Source organism: Mustela nivalis (assembly GCF_964662115.1).
Source record: "Mustela nivalis genome assembly, chromosome: 8".
Lineage (NCBI taxonomy): Eukaryota > Metazoa > Chordata > Mammalia > Carnivora > Mustelidae > Mustela > Mustela nivalis.
Genome location: NC_139027.1, coordinates 131,415,425 through 131,427,696, shown reverse-complemented (window position 1 = coordinate 131,427,696; position 12,272 = coordinate 131,415,425). Strand labels below are relative to the sequence as shown.

At 52.7% G+C, this 12,272-nt stretch overlaps 1 protein-coding gene across 49 annotated transcripts in view; it reads left to right on the top strand.

The window, feature by feature from the left end:
- ZMYND8 (zinc finger MYND-type containing 8) overlaps positions 1-8,504 on the top strand; it is a 139,626-nt gene extending 131,122 nt beyond the window's left edge. For all 49 annotated transcript variants that reach the window (XR_014315369.1, XR_014315370.1, XR_014315371.1 and 46 more), the window contains one exon: positions 6,927-8,504. Coding sequence is in view for 46 of the 49 variants with exons in the window: in XM_082744821.1 (XP_082600947.1) it covers positions 6,927-7,151 (225 nt within the window). In the remaining 3 variants the exon portion in view is untranslated. The remainder of the gene's footprint in view (positions 1-6,926) is intronic.
- Positions 8,505-12,272: the final 3,768 nt, after the last annotated feature.

The window sequence follows — 12,272 nt, the reverse complement described above, 5'->3', positions numbered from 1 at the left end:
GGTGAGGGAATGGCCGGGCAAGGCAGCTTTCAGGCCCCTCTCCAAACTGATCAGTTGTTACCCTGGGTTTGCTTTATTTTTGGGGGTTCCCCATAAAACTTGATTTGAAACGAGGGTTCTCTTGCTGACTTGGGGTGGGGTTGGGCATTTCTTCTGCCCTCAGGGAAATGACCCCAGTGAGCGAAATCACCTGGAACTCTATTCCTGAGGTCTCACCTCCTGCGTTGGGTGGGCGAGGGCAGGTGAGACTTTAAAGGAAATTTTTAGGTGTTTGATCTTCCTGTAGAAATTTTTCCTCTTTTGTGGGGTTTGAGCTGTCCTCCATTCTAGCCCGAAGGGTCTCTTTTCCTGTCCCTTCCCAACTAAACCAGTTTTGGGTGATTCCAGAGCATTCGCAGAAGGTGCCCCCATTGAGGACAATTCGCTTTATTCAGGGTCCCTTAGCTCCAGGATCTTTCTGTCTGCTGGATGGTTCTTTTTAGCAGAAAAGCACACGTTACTTCCCTTCTGTGTACTCAGTGCGCCGAGGAGGAGGTGACGGCCGTTGTTAGCATCCGTAGCTGGGGAGTGGGATTCAGATTGAGGGAAGGCGGTGAGAGGGTGTGGCCCAAGCCGATTTTAGGGAGAAGGTGAACTTGGGATTAAATTACATTGAACTGCCTGTCGAGATCATGCCCTGCTTCCTTCCCTCTAGTCCTCTGACCAAATTCCAAGAACAGTTCAGTTTCGTGTTACGATGCCTTTTGCACCTCTCTGATACTTGCAGAGCAGACGTGGTGTCTACCTTGACCTGCGTATTACAGTGTGGTTTTCGTTATGTTTATTTGTCGAGCTGCCTTCTTTCTTTGGCACGTATTGTTGATTTGCTGTTGGTGATATAGGTCATGATTTAAAATTCGTTGACGTTTAAAGTGAGTATGTTAGGGTTACTGTGGCTGTGTGGGAATTGTGGCGGTGGTGTGCGAAAGGGCAGGGTCGGGGAGCATCGCTTCAGAAGGGGGGCGCTGCTGGGGTTTTGGAGCGGGGACGTGGGCTCAACACGCCACTGGGGACATTGGCTGCTGTCCGGAATCCGGTGCAGTGCGGAGGACTGCATGCAGGAACGTGGTTGGGGGACAGTCACATTCCACGTTTGAGGTGACACGAGGTATTACCCAGCCCAGGGGTTGGCCAACTTTCCTTAAAGGGTCAGCGAGTGCGTATTTTAGGCTTTGTGGGCCCGGTGGTCTGTGTCAGATCTGTGAAGGCGGACATGGATAAGATGAGCGGTCCCCGAGTTACCCATGAGTGTGGCTGTGTGCCAAGGAAAATCTGTGTTAGAAAACTCAGGTGTTGGGTGGATTTGGTCCTGGGCGTGTTGGCAGACCCCTGACCTGAAGCACATAGCTGTCTCGAGTGGGAGGAGAGGAGGGTTCGCCCCAGGAGGTGCTGGTGATTTGGGTCCTGGGTGGGTGGGGGCAGAGAGTGGGCAGAGAATTATCCCCGAGGAGTCCGGTGACAGGATGGTGGGAAGGGGGAGGGAGGGCAGGATCTAGAATTCTCCCTGAGAACGTAGGATGTAGGAGGAATAAAGCCGACAGCTCCTGTCTCCTAGAGCTACAGGGGACGTCAGAGGGGCGCTTAATTGATGCTTACGGAAGAGCGTGACACAGACAGACACCTTAGCGCGTTTATTCCCAGCTTCTGGGAGAGACGTTCCTATTTCCGTTAAGCAGGTGAGGACGGTGAGGCCGTGAGAGGTGGAGTCACATGCACGAGTAACCCCGTGAGTGACGATCACGGCCAGGACTTCAGTCCAGTCCCCTGGGTGAGGCCACCTCGGTGCTCTGAATGCTTAGGTTGGCCCGTATGAAACTGTGAGTCAGAAAGGGTCGAATGTGAGCAATTTCCTATAGCCCAACTGCTAAGGCGCTGGTGTGTGGGGACGGCCGGCCGGCGGTGGGTGTGGCCTCTCCCCTCCGCCCCCCCCCCCCCCCCCCGCTTCCGGACCTCCTTGCTCTTTCCTTTCGTCACTTCCCTCTTTCCTTCCTTCGTTTCCATGGCTGCTCCCAGCAGCACCCTGTAACCCCGCCTCCCAGGCCTTCTGGTTTTCGCAGTGTCTGTCTGGCAGAAACCCACGTTGGACAGACCCTGGCCGGCAGTCTGTCTTTTTCTCGTCTGCACCCAAGCTTCAGAGCTCAGCCGGAGAAGGTTGTGCAGGAGGACACGCTCGTTCCACCATGCACACTCACACGTGCACGCACACCCACACACACACCCACACACGCATCTTGACCACTGACCTCAGAAGCAGAGGTTTTCATCGGCCTGCTCACCTGACCAGCTTCCTTGGGTAGCAGCCCCTGTTCCGCTCTCCCTCCATGTCACGGACAGCACGTGGCCTTGTCTGTCCCTTCAGAGGAGCCCAGCCGGGCGCGGCCTCGCCGTCTAGCCCCCCAGCCTGGGAACCTTCCTGCAGCTGCGCTGGCCTTTCTCTCCGTCCCTGTCCTCTCATAGCCAGATGTGTTACTTTCAGTTGCTTCCTTTCCGTGGCTGTCAGCTGCCTGTTTTTATGTTTTTAAAGAAGATTTTTATTACTTGACAGCGAGAGAGGGAACACAAGCAGAGGGAGTGGGAGAGGGAGAAGCAGGCTTCCCGCTGAGCAGGGAGCCTGATGAGGGCCTCAGTCCCAGGACCCTGAGTTCATGACCTGAGCCGAAGGCAGATGCTGAATGACTGAGTCACCCAAGTGCCCCCTGTCTATTTAGTTTTAAAGATTTATTTGAGAGAAAACGTGCGCACGAGTGTGGGGAGGGGTGGAGGCAGAGGGAGAGAGAGTCCCCAAGCCGACTCCTTGTTGAGCGTGGAGCTTGATCTCACAACCCTAAGATCATGACCTGAGCTGAAACCGAGTTGGGCGTCTAACCGACTGAACCACCCAGGCACCACCTCCTCCCATGGCATTTAAATAGCCTCCTGTACTTCTAGGTCCCTTCCTTGACACCCTGCGTCTCCCCCTAGAGCAGTGCTGTCCCCTAGAACATTCTGCCGAGATGGCCTCGTTCTCCACCTGTGCTGTCCCCCGGGAGCCGCTTGTACATCTGGCTGTTGGACCTTTGAACTGTGGCCGAGAAGACTGAGGAATAGAAGTTAACATTTTCTTTTACTTTGTTTAAATAGCATCATGTGGCTAGTGGCTACCACAACCTGTCTCCGTCCCCAGTCCAGGTCGATGTCTAAGACTTGTTCCAGCCTTTCTCTCTCGCTTTCTCACATACTGCTGGGCTCACGCCGTGTGGTTTCTGTCCCAGTGCAGTCACCATTGACTTCTGAGCCATGAATCACTGTGGACGTCTTAATTCTAAACGGTGTTTTGAGACCTTGTCTCACAAGGACGAGATTGGTCAGAGTCCCAGGATCCCCACAGCAGAAGGGATCTTCTTGGCAGGTCTTGGGTAAAGAAAGAGGCGCATCTGGGCCCGCACTCAGGAGACATCCATGTTTGGGACGGGGGACGAGGCTGCGCGGGAGGCATATTAGCAGGGTGGGGTAGCACCCCAGAGTTCACGGTTAGAGACTGGAGGAAGCAGAGTATTTTCAGGCAGTGTTTCTGTGACATCCAGGAACATGATCGGGAGGGACATGCGTGGGAGGTGCCCAGAGGCCTTGTCAGGACAACAGAGTTGGCATCTTACCATTTTCCTCTATTTCCCACAAAACGGTTTGTGCTGGAGATCGTGCAAAAGCGGAAAGACGGGCTTGTTTGCTTCCCGTTTGAATTCCTTGTATGTCGCATTTAACTTCTGCTGGCTTTTGCCATCGGGGGCGGTGGCTGTGCGGTGGAGTCTCGCCGAGGGAGGGAGTGGGCTCTGAAACCTACTGGGGGCTCCTGAGCTCCAAGTGGCTCCTGGTGCTGGGCGGGTGAGGAGGAGGGAGAATGCTCTTCCTTGCTGCTTGCTTGTCAAATTTTAATTTTGAGATTTTAAAGCAAAACATGCATGTCGTTAGAGAAAATAAAATTGTACAGAGGAGGACCGTTCCTAGGCCCAGTCCCCACTGATACTCCTGGTACTTACCTCCTTATGTACAAATAATGTCTTTCCTTGTCTGTTTGTTTCTGGATGTTCGTTTTCCACATTTCTTTTTGACTTCTGGCTTTAGAAGATGAGAGTTGGGCTCATCGATGACCTCTCTGTTCCCCCTCCTCCCTGGTGACCTGTGTCACTGTTTACATGCTCTAGGGGTGCCCTGGGTCAGATACAATGTGCATTCTTTAGTTCTGGTTCTGTCAACTAGAGATGGAGTCTCTTGTCCCCTCCCTCGGTGGCCGTCCTCTGCTCCGCTGTGACCTCCCATCCTCATTGTCCAGAACAGGTGCATCTGTCTGTGACCGCGGCTGGCGGCCGAGCTGGAGACCTCAAGGCTGGGTTCCCACCGTCCCGAGCTTGCCGTTTCTGGCCGAGGAGGTGCTGGGGCTGCCAGGATTACGTGCCCGTTCGGGCGCACTTGTTCCTTCTCCTGGAGTTTGTTTTGTCCTTTTGTCCGACCTTCAGTTCTTCCACACCAAGCTCTTCGCTCGACCCCATGACCCTCATGGCCTCGGAAAGCCCTTTCATATCACTGATTTTTTTGGCTCTTCGGTTTCAGATGTAATTTTTTAGGGTCCCGTCATCGTGGATTTGGCCCCTCGATACCTCGACTGTAGCCCCTTCCTCAGTCCTGGCCAGGGCACCTTCCTCCCCCTCCCACCCTCCGGCAGGTGGTCAGAGGAGTCGTGATTCCCTTTCAGTCATCCTCTCCCTCGGGGGGTGCTCTCCGCCTCAGCATGGTTCTGGTCCCTGTTTCCCTGGTGGAATTAGGCTGTGTGCGGAGCTGGTGGTTCTGAGAGGTGTGCTTTGACATGCTTCCGAATTCGTGGCTCATAGAGTTGCTTTTCAGTCCTTGTGCACCTTATCCGCCTGTCACACCGCTGGTGGCCAGGGACCCTGCCTGCAACTCCGTGTGCACAGTGAAAGGGTGCCAGTCCCCTGTGCGTGGCTCCGGTTGGAGAAGGGGAGCTGATAAGAGAGCTTACGGTTCTGAGAACAGCGGGCGGCATCTTGATGCACACAAGTAGCCGGTGGTAGGATTCGGGGCTCCCGAGCTCCCTGACGGTCTCCGAGGCTGCCTGGACCAGCTCTTCGGTCCCCAACGGTGTGGCAGGCGCCTGCCAACACCCTGAGTGCCACAGCCGGGCAGCCTGCACCCCAGCTGCCCGGCCCACAAGGGGAAGTAGGACCGTGTCCCCAGAGCTGCCAGGAATCGTTCCGGGCCTGCAGAAGCCTCGGTGCATGTTGTGTGTGTGCGCGCGCGCGCACTCATTTCTCTTCATGGATATGTCTTGTATCTTCAGATAGATGGGGCTTGTTCTTTTGCCTTCTTGCACTTCTTAGCTGTGCCTCACGTGGGCACAGAAAACCGCAGTAGGAAACGAGAGCCAGAATGCATGGTTTGGCTTCTAGAAGGGGTCGTCCTTGCTCTTTTTCAGAAAGGGCCCTGGGTTAACGCTGATTCTCCCCTGCAGCGATCGGCCGTTCCCGCCATCGCCGTGTGTCCCCTTAGCATGAGACACGGGGTTCTGCAGAGACACGGGCCTGGCTGGCCTGGCTCCTTGGTGCAGGGGCCTACGCCTGACCGCGTTCTTGTAGGGTTTTCTCACGTTGGCGGATGACCGGCTGCACCGCTCCCCGTAGACCTCCCTGCGGAACCATCCCGGGTGGGTGTCACGTACAGGGTCGAATGCTAAGAGGAGGTGGATTCAGGAGTCTTGGGAAGACTTGCCCTTGACCCCAGTGCTGTCTCCCCGAATCCCCCCTCTTCTGGCAAGACTGATGCAGGTGGTTAAAAAGACGTCCCTCCTGACTGAACATGTACATCACTTTTGGAAATTTTTGTTGTTCTCTTCGTTACTGAGCTTCCAAAACCAGAACGCATGACCAGACACCCGCATTCCTCTTCACCAGGCGGTGAGAAGCGTCACCCCCGGCTGTGATCTGGTCCCTTCCCCACTCTTTTTCATTCTGAGCTTGACCGTTGGCTTCTTCCAGTTAAAGATTATCCCATCTCAGGAAGTTTAAAATCAAAGTTCCGTCCCAGCCTCTCTGAACTTGGCAGACCATCCGGGGCGCGACGGGGTCTTCGCCGTGTGCTGATGGCTCTGTCGCCGTCGGCCATGTTGGCCAAGCTGAGCTTTGCTGCGCGACAGCCTCCAGGGGCCTCATTTGGCTCTTGCTTTAACCTCTTCTAGATTCCTCTACCACTGTTGAGCTCCTGTGGTACCCACGTCCTCGAAGCCGTCCTAGGTCTTATCTCTAGTTCTGTGTCCTTCGGTGACCCCTCAGCCTGTCCTTGCTGGGAGTCCATGGGTCTGTGTTTCTGGACGGACTTAGCCATTGGTGGTCCTCTCCCTCAGGTGGTTTGGTTGTAGGTCTGTTTCTCAAGTTGTCTATGAATTGACTAAAGAAACTCCACTAAGAGGAGGAAGTAAATCAGTTGCCAGATTTTAGTGCCACTTCGCAGCAGCCGAGCTGGGACGCAGAAGCATCCCCGGGTGGTTGGTGTCGGTCCCCCATGTAATACAGGTTCACGGTTCCGGGTGCGGCATGAGACCTGCCCTCCTTGGCACTTGCGTACCTCCCTCCCCAGTCTTGGATGTTCACAGCGTGACAGCCTGCTGTTTCTCTGATCCGCTGTTGAATCCTAAAACACTAAATTGTTCTACCTTTGTCCTCTGGAGACCGCCCCCCCAAATCCCCCAATGTTGGGGAGCGGTTGGAGGCACTGGCTGGGGTGCCTGGGTGGGCGGGCAGAGTGGCGGCCCGTAGAGGAGGCTCGGGGCCGGGACAGGTGTGCCTCGGGGCCGCTGGCGGGAATGCTCAACGTCCCCTTCTGTTGCTTTTCTTCCACAGACCATTCCCGGAGCAGCAAGTCCAGTTGCTGGAGCAGCGGGGATGAGAAGCGAGGACCCGCACGCTCCGAGCACAACGCCAGCTCCAGCTCGAAGAGCCTCCTCCCGAAAGAGTCTCGGCTGGACACCTTCTGGGACTAGGGACAAGTCACGACATAAGCCACCCACGCCATGGAGGAAAAAAAAACCAGACACCAGGGCAATAGGAAGCAGCAAAGAAACGTGAAACAGGAGAGCAGCCACCTTCAGACTGAAGAGCGCCAGACACGCGGACTTGGCCTTCGCCCTTGGCACGCAGGGCCGCCTACACTACATAGCCTCCGGCATTAGCATCGACTAAGGACTGTTGGACCCACACGAAACCTATGCTTTAGGTGTAAATAATGTACAATTTGTGGATGTCCTTGAACCTAGAGTACCTTCCCCTTTTTATATTTGTATTGACTTTAACTTATAAAAAAAAAAAAAGGAAAAAGAACAACAATTAAAAAAAAAAATAAACCCAACAACAAAAAGAATGTTTGGACGTTGGAGGAGGGATGGTCGTTCAGCTCCTCTGTCACCGCGGCATGGAGCCTGGGTCCTAGGATCGTGTGGCACACAGGCCCTCATCCGTGGGTGCCGCGGGGGGACACGAGCCATTGGCGTTCAGGCGTCTGTACGCAGGGCATCGGGACCAGGGATTGGGCACAGGTCCTGTGCCGCTGTGCGCACATCCCATCAAGCCATTGGCCCTTTTCTGATCCTACGTTCCTGTGTTAGGTGACGCCAGCTCTCAGGACCGGAAGGACACCTGGAGAAGCTAGTTTATTTTGTGTGGTTTCAACGATGACTACTCCTAAAAGGGAAGAAAAAAGGTCCTTGTTTCCAGAAGACGGAAACAAGCCCCATCCCGCTGCACCGCAGGAGAGGACTGAGAAAGCATGAGGGTCGTAAGCTCCGAAACAAAGAGAAACCTTTTCTTTGCTTTGTGGTTCCTTTTTAAACACACTCACACATACTTGGTAAGTGATGCTGTGCTTCTTGGAAGCGATCACTCAGAGGCCAGATGCACGCAGAGGACATTTGAGTCTGGGATGAAGAGCATGTATGTATTATTTATACAATGGAATTTTACGTTTTTATGTAAGCATGAAACAAAGGCAGTGTGAGAGAAAGCAAGACCTCGGCCGTGCTGTCTGTTACACTACGCATACTGTAGTACCATTTTGTATGTTGTGTAAAACAAAAAGCATTGAACAAAAGCAAAAGGTGATGTATGTATATGAGAAAATTAATTGTACGATATCATTCCAGTACATTCTGTTGTACATTTTAGTCCTGTTTACTTTCTCTTCGTTGTTGATAAGAGGATGCAAACTGTGTACAGTTTCCAGCTAGTTCCCCATATTAGAGAAGAACTACACAGAGTATTAGAAGAAAAAGAGAGAAAGAACATTTGTGAATTGCAGTTGTCAAAAAAAAAAAAAAATAGCCTAGCTGGCCTTATTTGTGAAGCATAATTGCTTTTAGCATATGGAAGTATTTTTTCACATTTTCTTTGTATAAAATTTGTATTAAACTTAAATATCTTTTTTGATGATGGCGTTTCTTTGTGACTGAGCCAGTGGACTCGCACCGTTATGCTCTTTTGGGTTCTGCCCCTCCCCCACCCCACCGGTTTTTTCAGATTCTTCACCTTTTTTTAATTAAACTGTTTTTGGAAAAATGGCTCAGTCGTCCTCCAATTTGCAGTTTTCCATCGGGTCGGGATGGCCGTGTCAGGTCTGCACGACCCAGCACAGGAAGTCAAGGACATCTCGACAGGTGGTGGGCACATAATGGGGGCCGCCCATGGGCACCTTTCCTAGGAAGTCCTGTTCCTTGGAAGCTGTTGACAGGGACACACCAACCAGAAGGGAAATCCTGGTTGGTCTTTGCACAGTGAGAAGGGGGGGAGGGGGACAGTCTTCCCATGGCGAGGGTTGGGGCCTGAGCTTTCGGGAATGGCGTGACCAGCATGCGACCTTAATATGGCTTGGGTTCACCCTCCCTGGTCATTTGGCTTCTGTGGGGTCACAAAACATTTTGATTTTTTTATCAGTCACTTGAAAATGTAAATACTATATGCTCAGCTCATGGGCCTTACAAAAAGCAGAGGATGGGCCGTAGGCCATTTGCTGACCACTGCTGGGAAAGGAACAAAATGGGGATACTTTATTTTTTAATTAATAATTAATTAATTCAATTTATTTATGGTGCTAAAACCCAGGATCGAACCAAAAATGGGCATATTTTAAAATAACACCAAGGGCTGAAGGTAACTTCTCTCACTAGAACCCATGCTGGGGGTTTGACCTGAGACCTGGATGAAGAGCTGGCTGTGGGGACCTGGAGTGGGTGAGCATCCTAGACCGGAACCAGCAGGTATAAAGGCCCTGGGGTATTCACTGCAAACTTGACATGCTTGATGGCCTGCAGGGTGGCTGGTATGGCTGGGAGGAGTGGAGGTGGGGAGGGCACGGCATGTAGGGTCAGTGGTCCCTGATATTCATGTGGAGAGTATGGGCCACCGTGATGGGAGCCGCCAGGGGCTCTTATAGAAACAGGCCCAAAGAAGTAACTAGCTCAAGGCCATGGAGCTGGTGAAATTCTAATTGGACTGCTACTGAATGCTTTTTCTAGCAAATAGGCCATCATCTTTTTTTGGGTTAGAAATTTTTTGAGCTTTCTTCCTTTTTTTCTTTCTTTCTTTCTTTTTTTTTTTTTTTTTTAAGATTTTATTTATTTATTTGACACAGAGAGCACAAGTAGGCAGGCAGAGAGAGAGGGGGAAGCAGGCTCCCTGGTGAGCAGAGAACCGGATGCGGGGCTGAATCCTAGAACTCCGAGATCATGACCTGAGCGGAAGGCAGAGGCTTAACCCACTGAGCCACCCAGGTGCCCCTCAGCTTCCTTTCATTGGGCATGTATGTGCCACTTGCTGTCTCATCTGAAGACCACAGAGGGGCAGTGGACACAGCCCTACCTTAGAGAATGAGGCTGAGGTGGTAAGCAGGACCACGGTATCCCGTTTCTTCAGCTCCAGCAAACCGGCCCCTATCCGGCCCCAGGGCCCTTGTACTTGCTGTGCCCTTGGCCTGGCACACCCTTCTGTGGCTGGCATCTGGGATTGCCTTTGAGGTGTCACCTCTGAAGCAGCCACACCCCTCCCCCCCCATTGTCCTCTGTCCCAGCCTCTTACTAGTTTTCATATCCTTGAGCAAAGTTAATACATATTTATGACTTCCATCGTGTGTGTCCCACTCACAGGAGAGCTGTGTTGCCAGGGCTTGGAAGGATGCACGGTTTCTGGGTGGGGCTGCGTTTAAACAGGGACAACCTCTGAGCCTTTCTCACTGTGAGGTTCCCCAGCACCCCGACCCTGCACCCAGGTCTCAGCTGCAGTCTCCTACGGAAGGAAGTGATGGTGGTGAAGAGAAAGTGGTGGTTTTTAAAAAATGTTGAATCATACTATATATTGGACTAGGTCCGTGCCTCCTATTTGGATGACGTGTGTGCTCCCAGCCCCCTGGCTCTCCCTGGTCCCTCTCCTAGGCACCCTTCAGTCTGTGCATTTATAGATCCCTGTGGGGAGGGAGTTTTTTCTCTCTTTTTGGAACATAACCGGCAGCATTTGACACACACCCTCCTGTCTCGTGGCTTTTTTTTAACTTATCCTGAGGTCTGGGGCTATCTCCAACACCTCTTCATTGCCCTGTGGGTCCATCACCCTGGGTTGCAAGAGGACAGTGCACGTCACAGCCCCCAGGAGTGGGTCTTCGGATAGTCCCCGAACACTGGCCATAGGGTTGGGGGTCCCGTGGGGGGAGTCCTGGGCTGCACCAGAGGGTCTGTGAGAAACCAGACAAGAGAGGGACAACTCCAAGCTTCCAGACAGGGTGCGGAGACTTCCTCGCTGGCGCTAGTCCCGGTCGAGTATTTTCAGATGCCTGAAGTCTGGATCGACGAACGAGAAGAGGAAGGACACAGAGGGGTTTGCCATGGTCCTCCTTAAGTTTTAAGGATGGCCTGGCGTCGGGCAGGACTGGCTGCGGCTGCGGAGGACCGTAACGCGATCGGGCACTCTCGCCACCTGGTGGCCCTTGCCTTGAACTGCAGCCCCAGAGCAGCAGCTGGACCACGGGGGACAGAGAGGTGGGCCAAAGCCAATCATTCAGGTGACAGATGCTTACCGAGCACTCTGGACTAAGCACTGAGGACACAGTACTTGCAAAACAGGTGCAGCCTCTGTCCTCATCTGACATTCCCCACGGGAAGCAGTCAACTATGCAGATAACATGATCCTAGGTGGGACAGATAATGTTGAAGGTAAGTAAACGGGGCGTGGAAGGGAGGTTGATGGTGTGTTTGGGGACGGCCTCTCAAAGGAGCTGGTCCCTGAGCAGAAACCGGAAGGAAGGTGAACCGAGCTGTGATTGGTATTCTTGGTTATTCTCCGCGGAACGTTAGAAGCACCCGGGAAGGTTTTTTTTTTTTTTTTTTTTTTTTTTTGTGATAAGAAACAGGTAAATGCTGAGACCCTACCTGCTTTTCCCAAATAATGACATCCCACTCTCTGGGCTCGGGTTTGGGCTTCTGTCCTTTCAAAGTTTCTCAGGTGATCCTACTGGGCAGTCAGACCCGAGAGCCATTAACCTGGTTGGAAGAATGTCCCGGCTGGAAGAACGAATGTAAGAGGCCTGAGGTGGGGACCCGCATCTTCCAGGAAGAGAAGGCAGGCCCCTGGGGCCAGAGCGGAGGGATTCCAGGTGGGGGGTGGGGCTGATGGGCTCAGAGAGGGAGAGAGGAAGAGGCTGGGTTCCACTGTGCTCCAAAGCAGATGGCAAGCCGGGTGGGTGTTATTCTTTTTTAACAGCTTAATTGAGATAAAGTTCACATATCATACAATCTACCCATTTGAAGTAATTCAGTGATTTGGGGGTATATTACATTATTTTTTAAAAAAAATTGTAGTAAAACATTTATATAACAAAATTTTCCCTTTTAGCCATTTTCTTAAAAAAAATTGAGAGAGAACGCGCACGAGTAGGGGAAGGAGCAGAGAAGGAGAAGCAGACTCCCCATTGAACAGGGAGCCCCATGCCGGGGCTGGGGTGGGCTGAAGGTTTTCCATGCTGGCATCTTCTGGTCTTCATGATAACCGCACAGGGCAGCATGAGGGAAGTGACTTCCCCAAGGTGACACAACAGGTTAGTGCCAGAGTCGGGATTCAGACGGGACCCCCCATGACTGCGACACCGCGGTCAGGTCAGTTTATGAAATTGACCTCCGGGGACCCTCTTTTCCGGACTCCCCGCCACTGTCC